We start from the raw sequence: 27,999 nt of genomic DNA, 5'->3' as shown, positions 1-27,999 counted from the left end.
AGACTAACCAAGATTGCAAACGTTTTCACAAAAGGTGTTAACACTTGGATATTTTTCACTACACTCTAAAATTAATGCAAATTTAAATTACAATGAGAAAATAAGGTTGTCTGAGAAAAAAAACCTCTCAAAATCAGTTAATCAATAAAAAAACACAGCATCAACAGCACCATGTTTTTGATTTTAGGATTACGATTGCCAATCGATATCAAAGTGAAGACAATGTTCACAGAACTGCGGCTAAGTTTGAAACTACTGAATATTGCAAGTATTAGTTTTCACCACTGTCTTACTCACCTGTCTTTAGGTTCCAAAAAGAGCTGGTGTGGTAAAAACAAATAAATATAAAACATAAACATCAAAGAAGACATGTCTTCAAAAGAATTCAACTTTTACAAACTGGCTCCTAAGAAGACAAATGCAAAATACAGAGTGTCCGGTAGAAAGAACCAGCTAGGACTAAAACAATACATTAAACATCAATCATTGTAATCAATATAGGTACCAGAAGTACCTACCACTTTTGTTTAAAATGAAAACTACGAGCCTTGTTTAAAAACACTAAATTCCTTACAAAAAGGCTATTTCCATCACAGCAAATCCTTACCTCTGTAGTAACAAAACACTAAATAATTAATTTATATCACACATGGAGGCATTTAGGCCTCAGATAGCTAGAAGGCATAACTTAATCTATAGTGTTCAACAAACTTAATTAAATAGGAGTGCTCTCTGATTCCATTTGTAGGCCTTGAATCTACCAATTTTCTGTGTTCCGACGTAATGGTAAGATATAAAACAATCTTGGCACATAAGGTTCACGTCGTGCGGCATACGATCACTGCCCATAACAATTCGACTGAAACAATAACAACAGTGTTAGCATTTAATAAAAGCTAATTTTAATAAGAAAAAATTTGAAATAACTATTGATTGATTAAAAGTGGCAATAGTCATGTTACTTGGTCAACGTCCAATTTAAACATTGTAGGATTGACAACTATAATCAGTAAAAACATCATGAAAAGCCAACCAACAGCACAACCACAATATATACTTTAACAACATTCGTCATCACCTCCAGCAATGCTGGCAACATCTTTTATGATTACCCGCTATCACAGAAACATCCGTTATGTCTTTCCATGTTTGCGACAACAAGCGTGATCATCTCCAGCAACCATATCAATATCCGCCATCATCTATCAAAGACATAGGCCTAGCCAGAATTACGATAATTTGTGCACAACTGTGATTATCTATAAAAATTATGGCAACATCCGTGATTATTCATCATTGTGATCATTTCCACGAGTGATTCACTTCCTTGACATAACAACGCAAAGATTTACATACAATTCATGGTATTCCTGGTTTCCGGGTTGACTGGACAACTTGCATAGTAATAGCAAAAATAACTACAAAAGGTCTGCTTTTACATAATTTTACAACTAAGGAGTTAAAAATTATAGTTTTGTAAAACAGTAGGCCTACTTACTCGGCTGGTTTCTTGGTGCATATTAAACAGTAGCTTATTGAAGAACGACTCGTTTTAGTGATATTCGGATAGTCAGAAGAGTGCAGAGAGTGTTTCTCAGTAAGAAATCTGAAAAAAACCAATGTTAGTTAAAGGTGTGGATGAGGTAGTAGAACTTTATCCAAATAAACAATTATTTTTAGGGATCCTTGGTTTGTATCCTTTTTTTGTTTATTCTTGACCTCTCATTGGTTATTTAACATAAGAACTCTACACCATTTTTTAAGTTAATTGTAAATGAAGGAAGAAAACAGTAAAGATGTTATACCTGGAATGCCACAACATTAATAACATTGTTGTGTCTAGGTGGGGCCTAACACATTGCCTAGGCTAAAACATTCCAACAGGGAAGCTCTCTTAATCTGTTTTTATTTGTCTTAGTTATGGTTGAAATTATAAAACAACTCAAAGCAGTAAAGACAACATACTTTAAGCACTAGTGTTTATTGAAAACTAGGTGTTTTGAGGACATACAAAATAAGAATTCCAAATAACGCTGAACATGATGTATACAAATTTTAAAGCTGGAAATTACAAATCCCAGAAACGCTCAGATTAAGAAACCTTACCCTCTAGAAAACAGCTAAAGTTACAATTTTTGCACCAAATGTTGATGAGTAAAATACTTCTACCAAAACAATATGTGAGAAAAATGGCAGCAACAAAACCACAATAAAATTGCGTAGGGTTTATTGCTCAGAATTGCTGACTATGTTGTGACCCCAGCTTAACCTGGATGTACCACGTTATCCAGATATGCAACAAGCTCACGATAACAGTGTACCTTTTTAGGGAGCTTGAGCTTGTTGCTTACCTTGATAACGTGGTACTTGGGCAGGTTATCTCTAAACTGTATATAGTCACTAGTCAGTGTACCATACTCTTTTTCAAAGCCACATAAGATATGGTATCACACTCTGGGGCCATTCAACTGCAACACAACATCTTGCTACCTCAGAAGATGATGTAGAGAATGATTACGTCTGCCAGGTTTCATGGCCACTGCAGACTTAAAAGTTCTGACTGTTTACAGCTTGTACAGCTTAGTAGCATGGTATTACTCAAGGGAAACTCAACTAAACTTGCTCGACGCAAGGACCAACACACATAACATGGCCATCTCCTTGACCTACACAGATTTCCTTTTGCCTGGTAACCTTAGTGCACCAGGAAGATCTACAACACACTCCCAGCTAGAGTGTGCAAGCTGAACCAACTACTGGGGGCTTTTAAAGATACACTAAGAATTTATGTAGGCAGACCTATAGTGAAATATATGAAACACTATTTTTTAGCAACTCGTCGTAATCATTTTTTTTTCAATTTAGCTTAATATATGACACAATATCTTTTGCCTTTGTCGGTCTCTGCTGCAGAATCCAAGTATCAAGTAAGTAATATCGCATACTAGTGTAAAAGGAAATCAAGATGTGATAAATGATTGGCATTCACCTTGCTTGGCTTATCATGATGATGTGTTCACAGCTGCCCTGATGTATGTAGACGTAAGGGTAGCCAAACCTAACCCTGAGGTCCTCCACTTTTCTATCATGCATTGCCATTGTTTTACCAACATCAATATGATTTTCTTGAGCCCACTTTTTGATGGGTTCAGAGTAATCTTCAGTGCCCTCTACGGTGTCAATGTAGAAGGTATTGTCGATGTAAAACATGCCCGACTTGTACGTATCCTGAAAAAAAAAAAAAACACTTTTAGGATAGGATACTAATTCAAACCTCTGTATCTTTAAAATCACCAAAATTCTATTTATTTACGGCAAAAACCATTATGCAACAAGTACCATACACAAAGATACAAAGTTAGTGAATCAGTAATAGTGCATGCTCACACAAGAATCAATATGTGTTTAAAACATCCCGGGTTGATGAGCCAAAGTAACGGAATCCATAACCAGCAAACTGGTAGTAGTTTTGCATGGAACGAAGAACTAGAAAAGAAAAACTCCTTCATACAAGACTGCACAATGCACAGAACATCACCAACGTATGTGCATTAAAAAGACACCTGATCTCAAAGATGGATCAAAGAGGACACGCACCAACAACCAAATTACAACAACTCGTCATCTATCAACCGAATGACAACTCCACCAACAACCACACACCTACCATAAAAAGGGCCGCTACTAGAATCAGAGAGCGTACCCAAGATACCTACACATCATTCAAAAGCAGGTGGGTAAAGCAGGTGATAAGACATACTCCGGAGGGCAGAAGACCATTTTTCCTGTCAATTTGTGTTTTTATTCCAATGCGCTATTATTTAAACTTTAAGGGATAACTTATTTGAGCCATGGAACATTTCCTGTTTATAGTAAGTATAATTAAGCCTACTTTATAGACAGCAATCAATCAGGCACACGCTTCGTTGAGTTTAATCAGCTATGAGAGCAAGATGGATGAGTGAGATGCCTGTGTACAGTGTTTCCACAAAGCCAAAACAAAATTCCCGCTTACGGGGCCGAGAAAATCTGATTTTATCATTCTTGTATAAATAAATAGCTATTTAAACCTTGCTATAATGTGTTACTAAAACAGTTGAATCCAATTGAAGTTTTATTTTACTAGGAAAGCAGAGATTTGAGAGCCAAAAATCCCATATCCACATCCCCTTTCAATCACATGCACAATCTAAAAATTTCCATTTTTGGTATTGACTAATAAACAGATACCTTCTGTTTATTGGTTCACTATAACTACGCTGCTACTCAAATATATACAGAAACATGTCTTTTTGTTAGGAGCTTTTGGTGGAACATATAAACTGTAAAGACCTGAGGGATGCATTACCCAGAAATATATCCATAGAGATAAGATCGGCATTCATGGCTCAGTACAATAGTTCATTCCATGTAAAGACACACTTACCTTTGCCAAATTTTGTTTCTTATCAAAAGGCCATTCGCTGATTTCACCATCTGTTGTTTGGTAGTCTAATTCACACATAATTTTTTGCCGCAAGTTAAAAAGAGTTTGGAAGTTAAGCACGTCAATTTCTTGCAAGCACTTTCCAATACGAAAATTTTTTAATCCTGGAGCATGTTTAAAGGGCTTATGAACTCGAAAACTGACAAGAAAATGTTCTCTTGGTAACAAATTTCTTTTTCCATACCTCTGAGTTGTGTCCTAAAAGAAAAAAAATAGGTGATTGTAGGCTTATACAAAGTTAGTTACCGTACTAATTTTGTAATTTAAAATTTTTTAACAATGCTTACCAGTTGGCCCAAAAATATGACAAACACGGTTTGTTACAATGTGAAATGCGAAAGTTCCACCCAGTGCAAAGAAAAGTAATCATACACTTAAATGATCAACAACGAGAAGTTTTACCTCTATGTACATATACTTGTTAGCAGTGCTCGATTTGCGGCGGAACGGCGTTCTGGTACATCTCTTTTGGAAAGATAAATATTGACATAGTGTTCCGGCACCTCAATTTTTACAAATCGAGCACTGCTCGTTAGGACATACATATATGTATATACGACTAAATAAAATCCAACTACTGTATATTCATCATCAACTAACTCCTTTCTCCCCCCCCCACATGGAGAGAAGCGTAACAAAACTAAGTCAAAATACAAAAATTTTAATTGTCATAATGTGTACCGTAATTAATGGTATTAATATTTCAAATTAACTATTTTATAGAGGTCTCGGAACCTCACTTTGTGTGCATTTGCAAGACAAAAATATCAGTCAAAATTAACTGAAAATGCTGATGCATGAGTGCTGTCGCTGACATGTAATACAAACTAATTGATTTTAATATGCAGCTTTTATAACAAGCACCTCAACAAAATAGATGGTTGACTCACTCTCACTCTACTCTCGTCTAAGTCTAGTCCAGCTTGGGAATTGAAAACAATTAAAAGAAAAGAATATTGAAAACTTCAACGCAGAAAAATAAAATTTAACATTAAACCTGCTCAAATTTCGGGAAGGCACTTAACAACAATCAACGTTTGTTATTCTCAACATAGTTTTAACTTAACTAATTTTTATAAATACTAATAATTGTAAAGTACTTACGACCATCGTCATCCCTCTAATAGAGCAATTCTTTCTGTTTTGGCTGGGAGCTCTTTGATTGATTTCATGAATGATCTCAGCAGTAGTACGTTGTTTATATTGCATATCAACCTCACTTTCGTCTGAGGAGGATTGTTCATCCATGTTAGAATCACTTTCATTTTGCGTGTTAGATTGCTTATTTTGCGTGTTGGATTTCTTATTTTGTGTCTTGGATTTCTTATTTTCCGTGTTGGATTTCTTATTTTCCGTGTTGGATTTCTTATTTTCCGTGTTGGATTGCTTCATGTCAGATTTATCATTATCCTCCTCCTGCTCATTATAATCAATCTGTTCAGTTTTTACCCTAATGCGTGCACTTCGCCGAAGCCCTTTGTTTTTTGAAGAAATATTTTCATCATCTTCTTGACCAGGAATACTTGGACATGTTGGAATTTCATAATCATTATTAGCATTTGTTAGTGCAGCAGGTTCGGATACTACAGAATCACAACTTTTTATGGATGGGATTGTTTCTTGTGATATGGTTCTTTGGCCAAGAAAACTTGAACAGGTTGGAATTTCATAATCACTATCAGCATTTGTTGGTGCAGCAGATTCGGATGCTACAGAATCACAACTTTTTATTGAAGTGATTGTTTCTTGTGGTAGGTTTTCTTGACCAGGAAAACTTGAACTTGTTGGAATTTGATCGTCATTATTCACATTTCTTGGAGCATCAGGTAAGGGTGCCATGAAAGAATCATAGCTATTTGTGGATACAATTGTTTCTTGCGATTGGTTTTCAGATGTATCCGAGGGTGTTAGAAATATAGCAGTCGCTACACTACGGTTAGAGTCAACGAAAACACTGACGTTTTTATCAATCTCATCACTTATGACAGAAGATGATATTGAAGCTGTATCTTGATTGTTTGAATTTTCCTGTGTTTTTTTAAGCAGGCCACCTTTTGAAGTAGAGGGCAAACTCAACATAACATCAACTAGTCCTAATTCAGATGATGGTTCATTGTCTTTCTTGTGGTCGCTAATTTCTTTACGAACAACATTTTCATTTTCTTTTGCCACATTTGATTTTGATGTGGAGCCTTTAGGCCTACCCTTTTTGTTTGACAAGTTGCCAATTTTTTTTCTAGAAGTGCTATGGGAGAATTTCTTTGATACTTTTTTTGTAGGGCGTTTTTGTTTTTGTGATGTTTTGCAATCATTTGTTGGCCCTGACTTTCCAGCTTCTGTTGAAGTAGAGGGCTTACTTTTTTCTAATAAAGTGGAAGGCTTACTTTTTCCTGTTGAAGTGGGAGGCTTACTTTTTCCTGTTGAAGTGGAAGGCTTACTTTTTCCTGTTGAAGTGGAAGGCTTACTTTTTTCTGTTGAAGTTGACGGCTTACTTTCATTACCAATGAGTTCATTTGTTGAAACATCAATAGGCATAGTATAAAATTGTCTTGGACTGTAAAAAAAAAAAAAACAATCAATAGTATAAGTGTATTAAAAAACTTAAAATTTAGTAATAAACTAAAAAGTACGTTTAATGTTACTGCTGTAAAAATTGTTTTTTTTTATTGGAGGTTAATATTAACTTAGTTATTTTAGGTTAATCTACAACCTCACCACCTCTCCAACTTAAGGCCACCTCCACCTGGCAACTTTTTATCATAGTTTTGTCAGCCAGTAACAGAATGCACTACCTTCAAAAATTATATTTTCTACCTTCCTCATTTGTCGTAGCTGACATAGTTGTCGGATCATAAAAGTTGCTACTGTAGCTCACAATAAGTGGTTCCATCAGTTTGACTAGGTGAAAAAGTTTGTGTATTCGACAAAAATTATTAATTGAGATCATCACCATCTGCTGGTGGCTTAAAACAACTATGATTCCGATTAAAAAACTGGTGGCAACTTTAACACATGGGATGAAATTAGAGATGTTATTTAGCCTAAAGTTGTATTCCAGCAACGCAACGTAAAGTTTTTCGCCTGTCAATAACAGGTTGCCTCATCTGGTTACTTCAACAACGTTGCCGAGTTAAGCTCTACCGTTATGTAGAGCTTAAAAAATGAAATAATTTAATATAGGCTATTGAAGCGCTGTTGTATGCCTAACGGTCACGGAGAAAATTCAAAAATAGTGTAATTTAAAATTCCCATGTTATTCTTATGGAGAAAATGAAAATTGTTGTAGTTTACTTGTTTATGGATATATATTGATAAAATTTGGCAAATTTATTTATTTCATCCTATAGGCTACTATTGACGTATGGTCAAAAGACACTTTTACCTTCCCCGTAGCAGCAAACATAAGCACTAATTAAATCTAATGTTATTTAAATAGGGAACCAATCTATCTATTCTATATATTAATTACGTAAGCCGATTCTTTGCATCAAAATTGTGGGCGACTGGGAAGTCGTAGAATGACGGGAGAGGGCTCAAATTAAAGGTTTCGATCCCGTGACGGCGGGAAAAATAGTGTTATTCCCAAAATCTTAATACAAAAGTAGATATAACGTAAAATGTTCTCCATAAGAATAGCATTAGAAGGCATTTACTGCTGATTTTTGTTTACTTCAATACAGCTGATCGTGATTTATCATTAAGCAAGTAAGCAATATTAGGCTACATTTGGATTGCTCATTCAGTCAATTCTGCAATGTACAGTAATGTATACTGTATAAAACCAACTATATAAAGGGATAACGTTACCCATAATAATCAAGACTTTTTACTTATGTCAAAGTTGAAACAAGTTGTTTTCAAGATTAAAGAAACGATTCAAGATTAAATGAAGATCTTCTTTGTTCTTATTTCAAAACATATGTTAAATATTTATTCCAGTCTTTTTTGTAAATTTACTAACATTTATATTTGAGATTTATTGTAGTGTTTAATCAATATTTTGTATGAAGTGGAATAACCTAAACGGTTACTCTTAGAAAACAATTTGGGAATAAAGATGAAGTAGGTTCGTACAGGTATTTGTTCATTAAGTACTTAAGGTACTTTGTTGCTCCAAGCAAAAAAGGTAAAACCAATATAGCCTAGCATGCACGTAGTAAAGGGAGCACCTATAAAACACAGATAATTCCAAAAAAAAAAAAAATTGGAAATTCCCAAAACATTCAGAAAACTGTCTGGAATATAATTAACTCTGAAGTTGGGGAAAATGACAAGAAACCATTAGAAAATATAATTTTTAAACAAAATTCAGAAACAATTTTAGACCCTGGAAAAATTGCAAATATGTTTAATGGTTATTTTAGCAACATGGTTACAGATTTAGATTTAAATTTCAATTGTAACAATCAGAATGTGACAGATGGTGTAAAAGCTGATTTTATCGATGACTTGTTTGTAAAGCCAAAATTTGAACTGAAACCGATCACTGAAAGGGAGGTGGAAAAAATAATTCAATCTTTAAAAAATAAACACTCCAGTGGGCATGACGAAATTCCTGTAACAATAATAAAGGCTGCAAAAACCTACATCAGCAAAATTGTTTGTCATCTGATCAATTCTTCGTTTGTTTCAGGCATTTTTCCTAACATATTAAAGCAGGCAAAAATAATTCCTTTACAAAAAAAAAAAATGACCCTGAAAATATATCCAATTATCGCCCACTGTCTGTTCTTCCTTCAATTTCTAAAGTGTATGAAAAAGCCGTATACTTACAATTCAGAGTTCTTGGAAAAATGTAATATTTTGGATGATAATCAGCATGGATTCCGGAATGGAAGATCAGTTGTGAGCGCAGCTGTTTCTTTTATTGAATCAGTAGACAAAGGACATTATACAATTGGCATAGGACTATTTATGGACCTTTCTAAAGCGTTTGATAGTGTAAAACATAGTAAATTACTAGAAAAGCTTAAAATAATTGGAATATCAAAAAGAGCTCTTATTTGGTTTTCTTCCTATTTGACAAATAGATCTCAATTCGTGGAAATTACCCAGCTGACAATTCATAATAGAATTATCAAATCATCATCAACTTATCAACCAATTAAATTTGGGGTGCCACAAGGTTCAATTTTCGGGCCTTTGCTTTTTTTATGTTCCTTAAGGGCATGGAAGATACTTTAACCTACAAGCAAAATTCTAAATTATGTCTTTACGCTGATGATTCTAATTTGATTGTATCATCTAACTCTCCAGAAGAAGCTGAAATTCTTACATATGTAGAATTAGAGAATATTGGGAACTATTTCTACAATCATAACTTATTATTAAATTCACAAAAAAATAAATTTATAAATTTCAGAACAGCACAGAACAGAATTACAAAAGAGCCAACAATAACTTACAACTCAAATAACATTCAAAAGGAACATCAAATCAATTTTCTGGGATTAACACGTTCGCTGCGGGCCATCAAATGGCAGGCGTAGCCTCAGCGCGGCGCAGCTCGCAGCGTCGAACAAACCCGATTGCCGGGTGTTTGGCTCTCATATTTCGGTATGACGAATAGCAAATAACGTGCGGTGATGTCCTGTTTTATAACAAGAGTCGACGTAGTTCGCTGAACACTCACATATAGCAGCACTGCTTGGAACGTAGCCGGTCCCATCGTATTGCCAATTGGAGGGAGAAAGACGGGACAACAAGTTGATTTTTAAGTTTGCCAGACGGGGATTTTATGGGGAAATTTTACCACCAACCTACAAAACAACAAAAAGCAAGTCACCCACTACACGCTAACGTGGAATTGGTCTGCCTTCGACCGACGCTAGAGCAAAAACAATGATATACGAAAGGCATTGCCGAGCGTATCCGATCGGTTACGGCAGCGTCTGAACAGCGCTCGGCCCGTATCCGATCGGATACGCCCGCGGTGAACGTGTTAACAATAGGCCTAGATGAAAATTTGAATTGGGATAAACACACACAGAAAGTTTTAACCAAAACTAACTCTGGAATGTTCGCATTATCAAAAATGTCCTTTTATTGTAATTTGAAAACCCTAAACAGTATACTTTATTTTGCACACATTCTCTCCCTATTTCATTCGGTTTAGCATTATATGGGTCAACAAAAATATTAAATATGGATACCTAGTATTCTGAAGCGACAAAAAGAAGCTATCAGAATTATGCTTAATCTTAAACGAGATGATTCGGCAAAAGAACATTTTAAGAAATTACAAATTTTTACAGTTTATGGGCAATATATTTATGAAACAATTCTTATTGCAAAAAAAAAAAATTGAATCTGAGCAAGTAATAAATTCAGTGCATTCTTATAATTTTAGGAGGAGAAGGGAGTTTGTCCAGCCTCACAAATTAAAATTTTCTGAAAAAAAACCCTCATATGCTGGTAATGATTTTCTAAAATTTGTCCCTGAATTCATAAAAAAAGAAACGAACCTATCTAAATTCAAGAAAATTCTAAAGGAGCATTTAATAAATCTAGCATTATATTCTTTTGATGAATTTTCCACCTCCCATATAGAAATAGTAGCCTATTTTTGTTTTAAGTATTCTGACACTATTCACTGTACCACCAATGTACATGATTTACGAATAAAGATGTTTGAATATGAATATATAACAGTAGAACATATAGTTAATTTCCGTTTCTTAAAACTAACCAAAAATATTTATATCTTGTATTCATATTCACCACGCGCTAGGCGTGTGCTGCTGTCTCAAATAATTGATAGTTTGATCATTGATGATTAAGCTTTTAATTATTTGTTCTGGCTGTAGAATCAGCTGATTTTAGGCAGTAAAAAAGCTACACAAAACATTTCACTCCAATGTACACTATTCATTCATTCATATTTGGGTTAAAATACACGGAGCTGCGTTTCAGTAATAACAAAGTAGAACAAGCTAACCTAAGTCATCCTTTAGAGAATGTTTTGTGTATTACATGGTTTTCCTAGACGGGTGGCGTCGTCCTGTAATCCAGCTACTAGGAGGTCACGAATTGTGGATATTTATAGGTATGCACTGTGGATGGGATACTCCCTGGTGTGGATTAACGTCCGCACTAGTGAGTATTACGACTATCCGCAGTACTATCCTGATAATTAGACCAATTCGTATATACCAAGGAAAAATGTGGTTCGGATTCCACTATAAACTGTAGGTCCCTTAGTTGTCATTAGCTGTTTTGGCTATTAATTAACAGCTGTGTCTAAGGAATGTCGGCCTTAGTCACTAACAAGACTACAAGATCGCGCCACTCATCCTACACTCATCTCCATTCATACTTGGCTTAACCCTCTGAGCGTCCATCGTCGAAAAATCGACGCGCTACACACTTTGTGTAGTGTCACGCGTCGATTTTTCGACGCGCAAACATCGTTTACGGTGAAGGCTCTATGACTGACTGAATCGGATTGAACTGGATCGAGTTAGGTATCGTTCTTCTCGTTATATTCTAAGCTTTCTCCAGAGGTCTGTCTCAGCGCTGTATGTCCTCCGAGCCGATCGTAATTGTAGCAGACAACTGACGTGCGTATTTGTAAATAGCTAGGTTACCCTCGGACCGATGACTGATGTGTTTTATTATGTTTATCATTGTTTTAGTGTTAAAAATCAAAAGTAGTGATATACGTGGTGCATTATAAGAAGATTTAAGTGATTTTGAAGGGCTGGTTGATGATCCTGAAGAAGTAGGTAAGTTAGTGATATTGATGTAAATTATCAGCCAGATTCCTAGCTATGGTTAGGCTATGCATTCTTAGCTAAACGCTATGTACTGAAATCTGTTTTTTGCCCATAACTTATTTATTTGCAAATCTACTTCCTTATATTATATATTTGTAATCCTTATAAAATTTAGAACAAAGTGGCTATTTTCAAATATTTATAGGCCTATAATTTATCCAATTTCATTGAGCGCAAACTTTTTTTTTTGGAAGATTTTCCAAAATATTTTTTTTACCTAAAAAATTTTTTTGAAACAAATGTTCCTTATGTTTTATGTATAATATTGAAGCCCATGATTTTCCAAACAAAATGGTATATAGAACAGTAGAATTAACATTGTTTTAAGCTTCTCAGATCGGTTTTATAAAACCTTGCAAATGCGCCAAAAATAGGCGGACATTATAGGCCTAAACTATGGACACTCGGAGGGTTAAGATACCTACATTGTATGGTCGCCATTTCATAAGAAAGTATTAAAGTTTCAATAACTGGGACCCTAACCAGTCGCAAAATAGTTAGTAATTAGACGTTGATTAGGTCCTTTTTTGGTAGAATATGTAAATCAATCGCACCTTTAGGAGGATTACCACAACATAAACTTACATAATAATTAACATATACTTAATAATTACTAGGCTAATAGGCCTAGTGGTTTTTTAATGTTGATCAGAAACAAATGTATGGTTAAGCTCTGTCAATGGGATGACTAATTTTGTTAAACCTTTACAAAAGGAGCATAGACTTACAAATAGTCTGGGTAATTTAGCGGTTTTGATCAAGAACTAAGTTTATCTCAACACACCATTTTTTGCCTTTTCTTATTTTACGAAGACAATTTCCGATACTGTATTTCAGTCGGGGAAGCCTTTTAATCGCCATTAACCAAAAAACCAAAGCTACCATATCCCTCCGAGGGTCACGCGTCAAAAAATAGACGCACAACACACTTTGTGTAGGGTCACGCGTCTAGTTTAAGACGCACAAACATCGTTTACGGCGAAGGCTCTATGACTGACTGAATCGGATTGAACTGGATCGAGTTAGGTATCGTTCTTTTCATTAGATTCTAAGCTTTCTAAAGGTCTGTCTCTAAGCGCTGTTTGTTCTCTGAGCCGATCGTAATTGTTAGCAGACAGCTGACGTGCATATTAGTAAACAGGTTACTTAACCTCGGACCGATGACTGATGTGTTTTATTATGTTTATCATTGTTTTAGTGTTAAAAATCAAAAGTAGTGATATACGTGGTGCATTATAAGAAGATTTAAGTGGTTTTGAAGTGCTGGTTGATGATCCTGAAGAAGTAGGTAGTGATATTGATGTAAATTATCAGCCAGATTCCTAGCTATGGTTAGGCTATGCATTCTTAGCTAAACGCTATGTACTGAAATCCGTTTTTCGCTCATAACTTATTTATTTGATAACTTACCTCGCTATATGATTATATATTTGTAATCCTCATTAAATTTAGAACAAAGTGGCTATTTTCAAATATTTATAGGCCTATAATTTATACAATTTCATTGAGCGTGAACTTATTTTTTTTTTGAAAATTTTCGAAATTATATTTTTTTTTACCTAAAAATTTTGTTTTTAAAAAATGTTCCTTATGTTTTATATATAATATTGAAGCCCATGATTTTCCAAACAAAATGGTATATAGAACATTAGAATTAACATTGTTTTAAGCTTCTCAGATCCGTTTTAATAAAACCTTGCAAAGGGGCCAAAAATAGGTGGACATTAAGGCCTAAACTATGGACCTTTGGAGGGTAAATAAACCAATATTTATTCATAAACATGTTTGCTGCCTTTAGCAGTTAAACCTGTGGAATCATTCAAATTCTTTATTGAAAATAATATCAACAAAAGCAAACAAAGACAAACAACAAACAGTTTTTTTTTGTTTTTTTTTTTACACAAAAGATGTATAGTAGCCTATTGTACTGGGATATCTATCCTGACACACAGATAATTTGATTCTAAATTTGTTTAAATATTACAATAATTTCTTTTCCATTTGAGCTTTTTAGGGACTTATGTCCCTACAAGCCACTAGTCTATATATTAATTACGTAAGCCGATTCTTTGCGTCAAAATTGTGGGCGACTGGGAAGTCGTAGAACGACGGGGGAGGGCTCAAATTAAAGCTCAAAATTAGATATAACGTAAAATGTTCTCCATAAGAATAGCATTAGAAGTCATTTACTGCTGATTTCTGTTTACTTCAATACAGCTGATCGTGATTAATCATCAAGCCAGTAAGCAATATGAAATTTCTGGATTATTCATTTGTCAGTAAGGGTCAGTGGAGCCCTAGGAAAACCCAAAAGCAGGGCCCCCATTTTTTCCTAGGCCTAACTTAAGTTAGTGCGGGAATGCGGTGGTTGAGGGCACCTGGTGGGCGCCACCAAACCTTTGGCGCCCCTGGGCATAAGTTAACTTAGGCCTACGCCTAGTCTGCCCGTTTATAAAAGTGGGCCTGAGCCTAGGCTATCTTACATAGTTATAGGCCTACCGACTAAGGCCTACATAAGCCTAAGTTAGGCCTATGCTAGAATAAGTTTAGTCAATGCTTATTATACTTACTTCATAGTTTGCAGGAGAACTCTCTGCTTCCAAGCTGAAATTTCCTCTCCTTGTATGCCTAAAAGGTTATTGTATATTTCTCTGGTTGTAGTCTTGCTGTTGGGTTTAATTTCATACAGCTTTTCAGCATACTTGTGAAAGTATTCTTTGAATGTCACCTTTCCAGTGCACCATGAAACTTTTTTAGCAAAGCCCCCCGAATTTGGGAGATAGACCCTTTCCATACCCTCTAGCTCTTCCATTTTAAAAATCAACTTGGTCTAGGCTTAAGTTTAGGCCTATTCAAGCTTCTTAGCCTATCAGTTTTAAGAAAAACTAGGTTATTCCAGCCACCGCTCTGTAATTATATTTCGATTGCTTAACCACGTTTTAACACTTTGAATAAATAGCGAAATAGCCTGACAAAGTAACTACATTAAAGTGAATTTTTGAACACATCTATTCAACCTCAACCAAAAACGGCGTCACAGCTACAGCTACACTCTACAGCATATCAGCGAGCACTCACTCAGCTTTCATTTCACTACTCCACTACTGGTTTAGCAATCACAAACAATCAGTAACATAACAATAACAACAAACGAACAAAACAAACACAAGCTTCAGCTTCTTCTTCTTCCGCGTCTGAACTTTTCTAGTTCGTCTTCTTCTTTCTTCTAGGTTTTTGATATTTCCCCCCCTTTTTACTGAACTGCCAGCCACCTCGCCTCGCCAGCTTCAGTTATAAAAACAAAAGTTTTGTGCGCACGGACCATTGCACGGACGGGTCGCTACAGTGGTCGCTACTAACTAGCCGAACTAAAACATACGGGTACCGGTTATTGGCAGGGCTGGGGAGCCTGGGGGTAGGTGTGTTTTACATTTAATGTTAATCCGAATAAAGTAAGTGAGGAAGTATTTAATATAGGCTATTTATCTGAGAAATATGTTAAATCATGAACAATTATTACGTTGTGGAGTAGACTTTCAGTTATTAAGAGTGGTCTTCTTTTATGCACTAAAAGATGTCAACGATGTTTCAAAACAAGAAAAACCATATAAACGAAAGAGTGATGATTGTCACCAACAATGAAAACGGCACAATAAACATAACCTGAACCGCTGAACCTCTAATTTTTAAGTTATTACTTACCGTATTATTAAGGTTTTGCTTTGGAAAATCTATATTATTAAAGTGATATGCATTCCAATTTGTGTAAACGGCATTTTATCAAAATAAAATTAAAGGCATATGGCACATCAAAACGAAGCTTGGAGTGTGTATATTTGCCGAAAAGTATTGGTTTAGACGAATTTCTTAAGGGCTCTTCCCCGCAGACCTATTTCCAAAGGGCTGAGCCACGGCCGCATTTAACTCCAGGCCTTCGAAGTGGCAACGTTGCAAGTGGTGTTATAACAGCTGTTTTGTTTGGAAGCAGCTAATGTGTATTTACAAAAGATTGGTTACTGGACTATGACAATATTGACTCCACTCAAGGCCACACTATATGCTCAATTTCAAATGTACAGATATAGATTTTTAATTCATAATGTTTCGGTTTTCAATTCTGTATGTTTTATTTACAATATTTTAATAAATTTATGTTCATAAATTTAAATTTAAATCAATAAAGTGCGAATTAATGCGCTGATGTCATCTGTCTGCCATGTAATCTTATGGGACGTCTGCCACTAAACAACACCACTTGCGACGTTGCCAATTCTACCAGACCGCGGCCTGCAGAGGTGGCCGTGGCTGAGCTTGACATACTTCTAAATTTTAAATGATTTATTTTAATTTATTTAATGAAACAGCTCGTCAATGCAATTAACTGGTGTTTGTTATTTATTTACTTGAAAAATATGTTTATGATGATACTTTATATAGATTGAGGAAATATATGGGGTAAGAGGGTTTTGTTTGGTTAAAGAAAAGTAGTACAAGTGGTATAAAGTATTGTGATTTATATATAGTAAAGCTACATAAAGAGGCTGGGCTAAAATTGAAGAACTATAAAACATATAGTTCATAGCCTCAATATCAAGTAATTGATGTTATTTGCTACACTAAGGTATGTAGCCATATTCTTTTGGATCTACTACCATCAAAAGTAGGGATTTGAAAGTAAGTATGTTTTACATTTCAAATCAGTGCATCTTTTCAACTGGGGCGTAATTTTTTTTTGGGGGGGGGCAGAGGAGCATTTGCCTCCCCCCGTTCCTGGGCTAGAGAAAAAAATATGCTGTACTAGCTAATATATGTACAAATATTTTCTCCTGTCAAATCCTAAAAAGCAAGGCAGACAAAAATCAGCCTATTCTTGTACACTAATTTTAAACAAAAATATTATTTTTTTGGTGTCCCGCAGTACCATTCTGAGTTTACATAAATTATTAGTAGTTTTATTCATTTACTTTTTCTTCTTGGTTCTGTACGATCAACCACTTACTTCGTCTAGTTTATCTTACTAATATTATAAATCTGAAAGTTTGTGTGTATGTTTGTGTGTGTGTGTGTGTTGCTCAATCACGCATAAACTACTGGACGGATTGGGCTGAAATTTGGCATGATGATAGCTCACATTCCCGATTAACATTAAAGCATATTCTTATCTCAAAAACCCTTTCGGGCTCCGCCCCAGTGGCTCTGTAGTCCCCCATGTTAATCTTATGATTTTTCATATTTTAAAGTAATTAATGAATCTTAACAGCTGTTACAATTAAACAAGTTGGTTCTGCTCTACGATGTTCAATAACATAAAAGTTACAAGTATTACCAACAGGGTGCAGCACTATTATTTTTTTATTTATGACAACAGCTACTTTCCAACCAAAAGGTGAGTGAGCGTAGCGAACGAACTTCAACCTGGAGGCGAGTTAGCGTAGCGAACGAGCTAACCCGAAGGCAAGTGAGCGCAGCGAACGAGCTCCAACCTAAGGTGAGTGAGCGAACACGAACTTCAACCAGGACGTGAATGAGCCATGCGAATACTTATGAAGTTAAACGGGGCGAAGCCCGCGGGTACAGCTAGTACATACATAAACATGCAGATTTTTTAGAAGCATTGCTTTGTCATTTACTTTTATGAATTTATTCAACCATTAAAATTATACACGTGTATCAATTTTATGTGCCTACTGTAATTTATTTTGAACATTGTAGACTACCAGTCTAATATACCAGTTAAATAGAACCTTTTGTACTTTTGGGTCAAATATTTTTCTATTGTTAATACAATTTTATTTGCTTTTAAGTACTTAAATACTTGTGTTTCATTTAAAAACCAAAATAAACGAATATAAACTATAGGCTATAACCGTATTCATTCAAGAGAAATTGGTCATGAATCTAATAACAAACAATTAATACATCATGGAACTATTGATCACGTTTCTTAGCTGACTAACTTACCAACATATTACTGTATTTTGTTTCTGTTTGTTGTCAGTATAGTTCATTAATTTTCTTCCTAAATAAAAAAATTAATAAATTTTACTCATAATTTTGTTTTTCTTCTAAGTGCTTTTGACAGTTAAAATAAACTTAAACCGCTCTTTTTTTGTTTAAAAACTGCAAAAAATTCCCCCGGACCCCCATTGTTTGCCCCCCCCCAAGGATTTGGTGAAATGATGCCACTGCTTTTCAAATTTAATCACAGAGTTGCTGTATTTTCAAAACACAGTCAGCACCACTTATATACTGTAATGGCTGCCATACTTCACTAGGTGGTAAAGTTGAGTGTTTATTCTAAAGTTAATACTGTAATATAATGTGTTTCAACTATTTTATACAGCAGATATAAGAAACACATTATTCTTTTCCATGTTTTCTTCCCGCTGCGAAGCAGGGGTATAGCAGCTCGTTTTATTTGATTTTGATATTCAAAAACTGTTTGAGAAATAATATAACAGTTTTAATATCTGATATATTTTGATACATCTGAGGTATGTTTTAATTATTCTTCATGTGTGGAGATTTTTTAAAATATCGTGATCAAAAGTTTCGTCCACAACTCGTTCCGAAAGTGATTTTCCTGCACTTGCTCCATTATTCCCGTCCTTGTCTTTCTTCCCAGTTTTCGTAAGTCCTTTTCTACTTGGTCCCACCAAGTTTCAGTTTTGGTCTACCAAGGGGTCTTCTTACTTCTGGGTTGTTCTCCAATCTCCAAGTGCTTTCTTTGGTAAGGAGTCATCTTGTTTTCTTATGAAAAAAAAAATTAAAAGTCCCCTAAAAGTTCCCTAATATCCTGATGTTCATCTCATCCTTCTACTCCGTACCTCAGCGACAATATCCTGGTCTTTAAATAATTTTATCAGTTCCCAATTATGCTTTAATCTCCATTGCCCAACTTCAAAAGTCGGCCTGTACACTCTTCTTAATATTTTGTTTTCAAATACTATAATTTTCCTTTCTGTTTTTTTTTTTTTTTTTTAGTTAAAAATCCAATTTTCTGATCCATAGAGGAGAACTGGTCTGATGATGCTCTTATATTCTGAGTTTAGTAATGTGAGATATAGTATATTTTTGAGCTCTATAATTTGTGGCCTGATGAAAAAACTTGTTGCGCTAAGTTTAATTTATTTTTGTATTTCTACGTACACAGAGTAAAACCCATAATTTTATAGAGGTTCTGTTTTAAAATAATCCAGAATAACCTCTACAGGCTTAGAGCTTGTTTTGTCTACTAAACTAAACTAAATCCAACCCTGGTGACAATATTTAAGACCAGATTTTTATAAACATACGTCAAAACATAAATCGGTCTTGTAAAAAATACAATGAGGTAAACTAAAAGAAAAAGACTCAATTATAAAAATAAATTAACAATTTTATTGACTAGCTACAATACACTTTTCCTTGTGTCCAGTGGAACACATTGGTTTCAACAACTAAAATAAAAGCGATAGATGACAGGTACATCACTAGGCAGACCGAACCCAAGATTTTATTGTAATGGAACTTGTTGAGATAAGCTGCCACAAAAAGGATGGCAACACAGGCGATCTGTGCTGCTGTGTTATAGGTGAGACCGGGAGATTGAATCTTAATGGGACCTCCACCCCAGGACGCTGGCAGAAGAGTCTTGATCATCCACGGAAGTCCAAGGCACAGTAGAATGTCTAGGGTGTTGGCCCCTAGCGCATTGCTGATGCTCATTGAGCCTATACCTAGACCAACAAATTCATTATGGTTATTTTGGTTTTTTTTTAAAGGTTGGCAGCCTCTTTTATCCTTGCATTTGCCCGTCCCACTGAGCTAAAATTATAACTGGAGGTAGCACTGCCATGGCAGAAGTCTGTCAAAAGCGTGTCGCTGATTTTGTTAGGTTGGTATAGCAGCAGGTTTTTTCATCCAATAACATGGCTTCTTTATAACTCACACCTCGCGCAAACATGGCGGCTGGGGACACGCAACGTTGACATTCAGTGCTACCTCCAGTTAGAATTGTAGCTCAGTGGCCCGTCCACATAGACTAACTGCCCTTGTGTGGAACGTATCCAGCAAAGCAAGGAGTGAGCCAGTACAGTACAAAGGTGAGCTGTACTGATAAAATGTTTTCGGCATTGACCAGGATCCGAACCCACGACATCGCTGCCTTTGGCCTGAAGTCTGTGACGCTACCGACTGAGCCACCGACTCACCTATATTTATTTTTTTGTTTATTGTTGCTGGAACTGAGGCAACAGAAGAAATTGAAACCTATGAATTATGAATTTAGCTAACCCGAAGTCAATGAATGCAACTTTGTTTCTAACTGGGAGCAGCAGTTGCTTAACCTCGACCACTCACAAAAATCCCAATAAATAAACACAACTTACCCCAGTTTCGAGCCATAAATCTATTAATCTTTCCCAGGATCAATCATATTTATAAGTTACCACTCAATGTTTCCTCTTTTTAGAGAATTTTCCATATAGGAAATATGCTATTACCGTAGGTCTCATGGTAAGACCTGGACCCGGGACCGATTTAATTTTACGTTTTGAGGTGCCTAGAGGTCGATAGTTCACATTCCCGATTAACATATAGGCATATTCTTATTTCAAAAATCCTTTCGGGCTCCGCCCCAGTGGCTCTGGAGTTTCCCATGTTAACCTTATGAGAAATGGAATTATTGAATCTTAACAGCTGTTTCAATTAAACAAGTTGGTTCTGTTCTATGATGTTCAATAGCATTAAAGTTACAAGGATTACCAACAGGGTGCAGCACTATTATTTCCTTTACATTTATGACAACAGATAATTTACAACCAAAACGTGAGTGAGCGTAGCGAACGAACTTCAACCTGGAGGCGAGTTAGCGTAGCGAACGAGCTAACCTGAAGGCAAGTGAGCGCAGCGAACGAGCTCCAACCTAAAGGTGAGTGAGCGTAGCGAACAAACTTCAACCAAGACGTGATTGCGAACGAGATAATCTTGAAAATTAAGAAGTTAAACGGGGCAAAGCCCGCGGGTTACAGCTAGTATATATATAAATACTCGCCTTTGGCTCGCTGGGGGCTCCGCCCCCAGGCCCCCTTTTTTGGTAGGGGGTAAATAGAAATGGGCCATGGCGCAAGACCTGCAATTGAGCCAAATTTCAGATCTTTAGCTATTTTAGAAGTGGGTAAAATTTATTTAGACCGATGGACCTGTAGGAATAACATTGGGGGGGGGGGATTCTATATTTCGTGGGGGTGGGTGTTATATTTGTAAAATGTAACTTTTCGGAAAGGGCGCAAGATCTACAATCATTCAAAATTTCAGATATCCAGTTAATCTAGAAATGTGTAAACGTGATTTAGACTTATGCACCTGTAAGAATAACATTGGGGGCATTTAATATTGGGGGGGGGGGTTGTAAATTCGATAGGGGGATGAAACCTTAAGTAAACCAGAGTAAATCTATAGCATGAACGGACCATGGGAACGGGGACTTATGGTGGTTTTTATGGGGTTACAAATGTTTTCTCCATAAGAATAACATGGGGCTCGTAAAAACTTTCAAATGTTGGCATTAAACCTAAGTTTTGGGGGTTAAGGAGTAAAGTTACGAAAAAACACGTACCGTGTAAAATTTTAACTAAAGTAAGGAGAATACAAAGCAATAATAATATTTGCAAAAAAGGAATGATTTAAGTATGAAAAAATAGCGAAAACCGGTAAAAAGTTGAAAGAAATTTACCAAATTTTGAAAGTAGGGAGTTTTTTGAACCCGAAAGAGTGCGATTTTCGGAATACACCCAAGAGGGTTTTGTAGAAAATTCAATTCCTGTTCCTGAATATACTTTCAAATCTTTTCTAGCTCTTACTGTTTTCGAGCTAAATCCGTTTGAAAAAAACGTGTTTTATCGTTTTCAGAGGTCCGCCATTTTGGATTTTTGGGGGGGTTAAAATTTGAAAATGGGACTTTTGAAAATTTCACCATTAGCTTATCATCCCTTACTACAATACTACCAAATTACAAGTCTCTAGCACATTTCTAAACGATTCATATGACCATACCAAAGTCATTATATTTCAATCTTATTCTCCATAAGAATAACACGGGGCTCGTAAAAGTGGCAAAAAACCTTCAAATTTTGAGATTAAAACTAAGTTTTGGGGGTCAAGGAGTAAAGTTACGAAAAAACATGTAAAGAGTAAAATTTAAAGTAAAGTTAGGAGAATACAAAGCAATAATAATTTTTGAAAAAAAAATATTTAAGTATGAAAACATGGCGAAAACCGGTAAAAATGTAATAAAAATTTACCAAATTTTGAAAGTAGGGCGTTTTTTGAAGCTGAAGGAGTGCGATACCGTTAATATAAGATCCCCTACTACAATAATACCAAGTTTCAAGTCTCTAGCATGTTTCTAAACAGTTCAGATGAGCATACGAAAGTCGACCACTTTCAATGTTATTCTCCATAAGAATAACACGGGGCTTGTAAAAGTGGTAAAAAAACTTTAAATTTTGACATTAAACCTAAGTTTTGGGGGTTAAGGAGTAAAGATACAAAAAAACGTTAAATGAGTAGAATTTAAAGTAAATCAAGAAGAACACAGAGCACTAATAATATCTGCAAAAAGTAATTATTTAAGTATGAAAAAATAGCGAAAACCAGTAAAAATTTGAAAGATATTTATCAAATTTTAAAAGTATGGCGTTTTTTGAAGCTGAAGCAGTGCGATTTTTGGAAAACGCTTATTAGGGTTTTGTAGAAAATTTAATTTCCTTTCGCTAAAATTCTTTCCAACCTTTTCTAGCTCTTACAGTTTTCGAGCTACATCCTGTTGAAAAAAAAACGTGTTTTTTCGTTTTCAGAGGTCCGCCATTTTGGATTTTTGGGGGGGTTAAAATTTGAAAATGGGACTTTTGGGAATTTCACCATTAGCTTATGATCCCTTACTACAATACTACCAAATTACAAGTCTCTAGCACGTTTCCAAACGATTCAGCTGACCATACCAAAGTCATTAAATTTCAATCTTATTCTCCATAAGAATAACATAGGGCTCGTAAAAGTAGCAAAAAACCTTCAAATTTTGAGATTAAAATTAATTTTGGGGGTCAAGCAGTGAAGTTACGAAAAAACAATTACCAAGTGAAATTTAAAGTAAAGTAAGGACAATACAAAGCAATAATAATATTTGCGGAAAAAAATTATTTAGGTATGAAAAAATGACGAAAACCGGTAAAAATTCAATAAAAATTTACCAAATTTTGAAAGTAGGGCGGTTTTTGAAGCTGAAGGAGTCCGATTTTTGGAAAACGCCAAGAGGGTTTTGTATAAAATTTAATTCCTGTTCCTGGATATACTTTCAAATCTTTTCTATCTCTTACCGTTTTCGAGCTACATCCGGTCGAAAAAAAGTGTTTTTTCGTTTTCAGAGGTCCGCCATTTTGGATTTTTGGGGGGGTTAAAATTTGAAAATGGGACTTTTGCAAATTCCACCGGTATTGTAAGACCTCACACTACAATACTACGCAAATTTGAAGTCTCTAGCACGTTTCTAAGTGGTTCAGATGGGAACACGAAAGTCGGCCATTTTTAATGTTATTCCCCATAAGAATAACATGGGGGGGGGAATTCGAATTTTCGGGGGGGTTAAAATTTGAAAATGCGACTTTTTGGAATTTTATGGGTGGTTTGGGCACTAGACCTACAACCACCGAAAATTTCAAGTCTCTAGCTCATCTAGAAGTGGTCTAGAATTTGTATCCCCAGTCAGTTACACATCGGATTGTATAGTATTTAGATATATGTCCGTTAGCACGATAACTCAAGCAAAAATTATCCGATTTTGATGAAATTTGGTTTAAACATGTGAACCTACATTTATTCAGACGAGTTCGCAAATTAGCATGATCGGCCTTTAGAACAGGGGTTTATGCAGGGTTTTATTGGGGGAAAATTGGGTTTTCCTTATTTTTCACCATGAAAACATAAAATTTTGCAATTTCTTTCCCAACCATTTTGTACCCATTGGTAGAGCTCAAAAAACAAATAATTTAGTATATCGAAGCATTGTTGTATGCCTAATGGTTATGGAAAAATCAAAAAAAGTGTAAATTTAAAATTACTATGTTATTCTTATGGAGAATAAATAAACTGTTGTAGCTTGCTTGTCTATGGACATATTTTTATGAAATTTTGTTTACTTTATACCGGTACTAAGCTATCAATATTTCCATAAAAAAACCCAATTTTCTTCCCTGTAAAATATCAATATGAAACAAGTGTGATAGTCTTCATAAATTTCTTTAATTATTTGCATTATACCCTACTCTTATAGATTAAAAAAATAATATCTAAATGATTATTAATAAAAGCCACAACATTTTGGAATACCGGAAGCTTAAAAAATTAATTAACAGGGCTACTTAAATTTGATTTGGTGTTCACAACTTTTGGTGTTTTTCCATACCAAAGACTGTTTTAATTTTTGATAGCCTCTCTGATACAAGATCACGGTGGCCTGTGGCAACTCGCACCGTACAGTCTATTGCCATGGTAATATCAGGAAAACAAATGTTAACTACAGTGTTGCCACTTTTATTTCACTGCTGCCTCATATTAGAGGAGGATATGTCGTTTTACATACCATATTTTGGGAAAATTATAGTTGTATAGGCTTAACATTAAAACATCACACACAAATCATTATGTCTGTTCATTTCACATAACCACATACATACCATCATGTTAAAAAACAGTAATTACCTAATCGTGCGTTAATGACACTTGAACACGCTTCTGGCATGCTTCCTCCAATGGCTAGGAATGTTATCCCCATTATGGAATCACTCAGGTTGTATGTGTTACCTGTAAAGGAAATACTTATTAGTAAACTCAATCAGTAATGAAATATATAATAAACTTAAGAAAAATAAATTAGAAAAATAAAAAAAATGTGGAGATCTTCCAGTGTGTTAGAAAGGAATTATTTCTGTGATTCAATTGGTAAGTTCACTTCCCTAACAGAATATTTTTTTGACGCTAAAAAAATACGATGACAGCTTATAAGTCCGATTGCAAATTTTTGATGTTTCTATTACATTTAACTTTATAGTTGCTGTGTGAGTTATTGTAAGTAGAAGTTTAAGCGCCAGCATACGCATTTCTCCACCTTATGTGTCATCTTCAGGGGTCTTCTTCGGGATGTCTTCAGGGTGACACAAATCTCTTACCTATCTCTTAACTTACTTACATGAACACTCAAGCAAACGCCAACAACGGTAAATCTAGGTGTGCAATGCAGTTGTATGCTTGCAATATTGAGCGGAGCTAGCATATTAATCCAATACTTTTCTAAAGTCAATTTTACATCTGTTCCTCGTAAATGAGATACTTGCAGATCCAATGTCAATGGTATATTTGGTTCACTTAAATGGAATGTCTATTTGCAGTATTCTAAGTCAATTATAAGTCTGGTTCACGCAAATGAATTGTCTACTTGCAGGAACCAACGTTTATGTTTAATCTGGTTCTCATATATTAAATGTCTAATTACAGTATCCAATGCCAATGATACATTTGGTTCGGATAAATAAAATGCCTATTTGCATTATCCAAAGTCAATGGTACGCATTGACGGTTTACATAAATGGAATGTCTATTTGCAGTATTCCAAGTTAATGATACGAATTGCTTACTTGCAGTATCCAAAGTCAATGATACGTCGGGTTCACGTAAACGAATTGTTTACTTGGAGTATCCAAACTCAATGTTGCATTTGGTTCATGTAAATGAATTGTCTACTTGCAGGATCCAAAGCAGTGGTTCATTTGATTCACATAAATGGAGTGTCTATTTGCAGTATCCAATGTCAATGGTACGCCTGGTTCACGTCAATGGAATGTCTACTTGCAGTATCCAAAATCAATTGTATGTAGGCCTAGATTTGGTTCACATAAATGGAATGGCTATTTGGATTATGGTGCATCAGCCTTATTCCGCCAACCATAATTATTGGTATTTCATTTTGTAGTAAATTATACTCAAACTCAATGATATTAATCCGATTTTTCTTCCCTTTTTCTCTGTACGGTATTTGTAATATGCTATTTGGATGATTCGTTGACTAACATATGTTGCGACTCTTGTTTACCTTTTTATTGTTATCTCACAAATAATGTCATGGCAACCAACTAACCCATAAGGCCCATGTTAAATTTCCAAAAGTTTGAATTCACGTAGAGAAAAGCCCTGTGGTCCGATTTGTACCATTTCAGATTTATACCTTCCCATGGTCGGTTACTATGGTTGTGCTAAATTTGGTGCAGATTGCTTCAGCCGTTCAGGAGGAGTATTTGTAAAACAAAAGCAGGAGTGTAGTATAAGAGCTTCGCTTCGCTCCGCTCAACAATTCAAATTATTGAAACTGGGATGGCAAAAAGAAGGATGTTTCCATGTTTTTTGTTGTCACTCTACTCTGGAATAAAAGAGTGCTCTTGTGTATGCTGGTATGAATCCTCTATCTTAGTTGCGCGATTTTACGTGCAGCTCATAGGTTTTTTTTTGTCCTAGGACGCTAGGCACGAGTGCGGAATTGTTTTTCACATTACTTCAGGCTAGATCTAGGAGTTACGGCATTATCACTTAGAAAAATCCATTGGTGATTTGGCGGGATTTGAACCCGGGATCCCAGGAACCGGAGTCCCTTGCTCTAAACACTAGACCAGCTCGCTCTCCCATAGGGTAGTTCACCATTCTATTGTAAAGGCCTGTGGTCAACCCTCTTAACATTACCAGACGATCGTAATGTGTAGTGTATTGTTAACAAGAACAACACTAACATAAACTATTTGGGTAGATGGGTAAATGACTTGTTAAATTGTTTACCTTGAAATCCGAAGAAGGTTCTTGTTTTCATGAGGAAAATGCAGTCTAACCCAGTTACCATAAAGGAATTATAGGTATTACTGCTTCTTACAAACCAACAACAGGCAAACAAGAAATCAGGCCTGTAGTTTGCATGTAATATGCGCTGATAATTGCACCCTCTCCATACTTAATTGTGGGGGAAATGTTTCTCTACCTTCCGCCCCCAACAAACTTTAACCTCTTGCTCCCCTGGGCCTGGGCTCATTGGCAGCCCTGCTAAAAATAGTATGAATACCAGATATTACACATTTCTCTGGCAAAAAATAAATCAACTTAAGCTTACCAAAAATTGTCATCATCCACGATACAACATAGGAAGAGATTCCGATCCATACAATGCACATTATGAATGTTAGTGGATAGAGTTTTCGATGGTTGCGACAGTTGGGAATTGTCAACCAGAGAACTACCTCTACCGGGAGTGTGAAGAACCACCAAAAACTCCTCCAGAACCCCTTAGGTCTGATACAGAGTGCGGTTTCTGAAAACAAAAATTTAAAATACAATTGGATGTGTATAGTATTTTGTGCATAGCTGCTTAACTGGAATCTATTCTGAAATTGTTGAAAAATTTCAACGATACATATAATCTCTGATTTGCACATTACAGAGGTTGTCTTCTGTTATTAGCATTAGGAAAAGGTCTAAGCCAAGATCCATAAAGCCCATGGCCATGGCAGGGACCTTTACGTAAACTCAGTGCTTGATTTGTACAAAATAAATTGCCGGAACTGTAATCTATTTAATGTAAATTTACCTATTTATGTACCTGTATAAAATGTCAATATTTGTATCTTCCCGAAAGAGAGGTGCCGGAACTCCGTTCCGCCGCGTTCC

General features: G+C 35.5%; 2 protein-coding genes across 5 annotated transcripts in view; both read right to left on the bottom strand.

The window, feature by feature from the left end:
* Nucleotides 1-355: 355 nt before the first annotated feature.
* On the bottom strand, nucleotides 356-15,312 carry LOC128990061 (uncharacterized). 2 transcript variants are annotated; one of them, XM_054412291.1, is made up of 6 exons: nucleotides 14,832-15,312; nucleotides 5,591-7,040; nucleotides 4,427-4,684; nucleotides 2,990-3,228; nucleotides 1,499-1,606; nucleotides 356-859 (listed from the first exon to the last, which is right to left on the bottom strand). In XM_054412291.1, exons 1-6 carry the CDS (start codon nucleotides 15,071-15,073, stop codon nucleotides 712-714), a joined length of 2,445 nt encoding a protein of 814 aa, XP_054268266.1. In that variant the 5' UTR covers nucleotides 15,074-15,312; the 3' UTR covers nucleotides 356-711. The 2 variants fall into 2 exon arrangements, with proteins under 2 accessions (XP_054268266.1, XP_054268267.1); XM_054412292.1 differs by lacking the exon at nucleotides 4,427-4,684.
* A 4,306-nt stretch (nucleotides 15,313-19,618) lies between these two features.
* Nucleotides 19,619-27,999, bottom strand: part of LOC128989881 (sodium/potassium/calcium exchanger 3-like) — a 35,767-nt gene continuing 27,386 nt past the window's right edge. For all 3 annotated transcript variants that reach the window (XM_054411984.1, XM_054411985.1, XM_054411986.1), the window contains 3 exons: nucleotides 27,446-27,643; nucleotides 25,000-25,101; nucleotides 19,619-19,979 (listed from right to left, as the gene is read on the bottom strand). In XM_054411984.1, coding sequence (XP_054267959.1) covers nucleotides 19,648-19,979; nucleotides 25,000-25,101; nucleotides 27,446-27,643 — 632 coding nt within the window. In that variant the 3' untranslated portion in view covers nucleotides 19,619-19,647. The remainder of the gene's footprint in view (nucleotides 19,980-24,999; nucleotides 25,102-27,445; nucleotides 27,644-27,999) is intronic.

This window comes from Macrosteles quadrilineatus, unplaced genomic scaffold (assembly GCF_028750875.1).
Source record: "Macrosteles quadrilineatus isolate MER2022 unplaced genomic scaffold, UCM_ALF_1.0 Scaffold_3__2_contigs__length_128488019, whole genome shotgun sequence".
Taxonomy (NCBI): domain Eukaryota; kingdom Metazoa; phylum Arthropoda; class Insecta; order Hemiptera; family Cicadellidae; genus Macrosteles; species Macrosteles quadrilineatus.
Note: the sequence above shows the minus strand (reverse complement) of the source record. Positions and strands in the feature narration are given on the sequence as shown.

Coding starts and splice junctions, on each gene's coding strand:
- LOC128990061 (XM_054412291.1), bottom strand. CDS start 15,073: ATGGAAGAGCTAGAGGGTATGGAAAGGGTCTATCTCCCAAATTCGGGG. Junction 3,229..4,426: donor AGAAACAAAATTTGGCAAAG/GTAAGTGTGTCT, acceptor TTTTTTTTTCAG/GATACGTACAAGTCGGGCAT. Junction 1,607..2,989: donor ATCATGATAAGCCAAGCAAG/GTGAATGCCAAT, acceptor GGTTTTTTTCAG/ATTTCTTACTGAGAAACACT.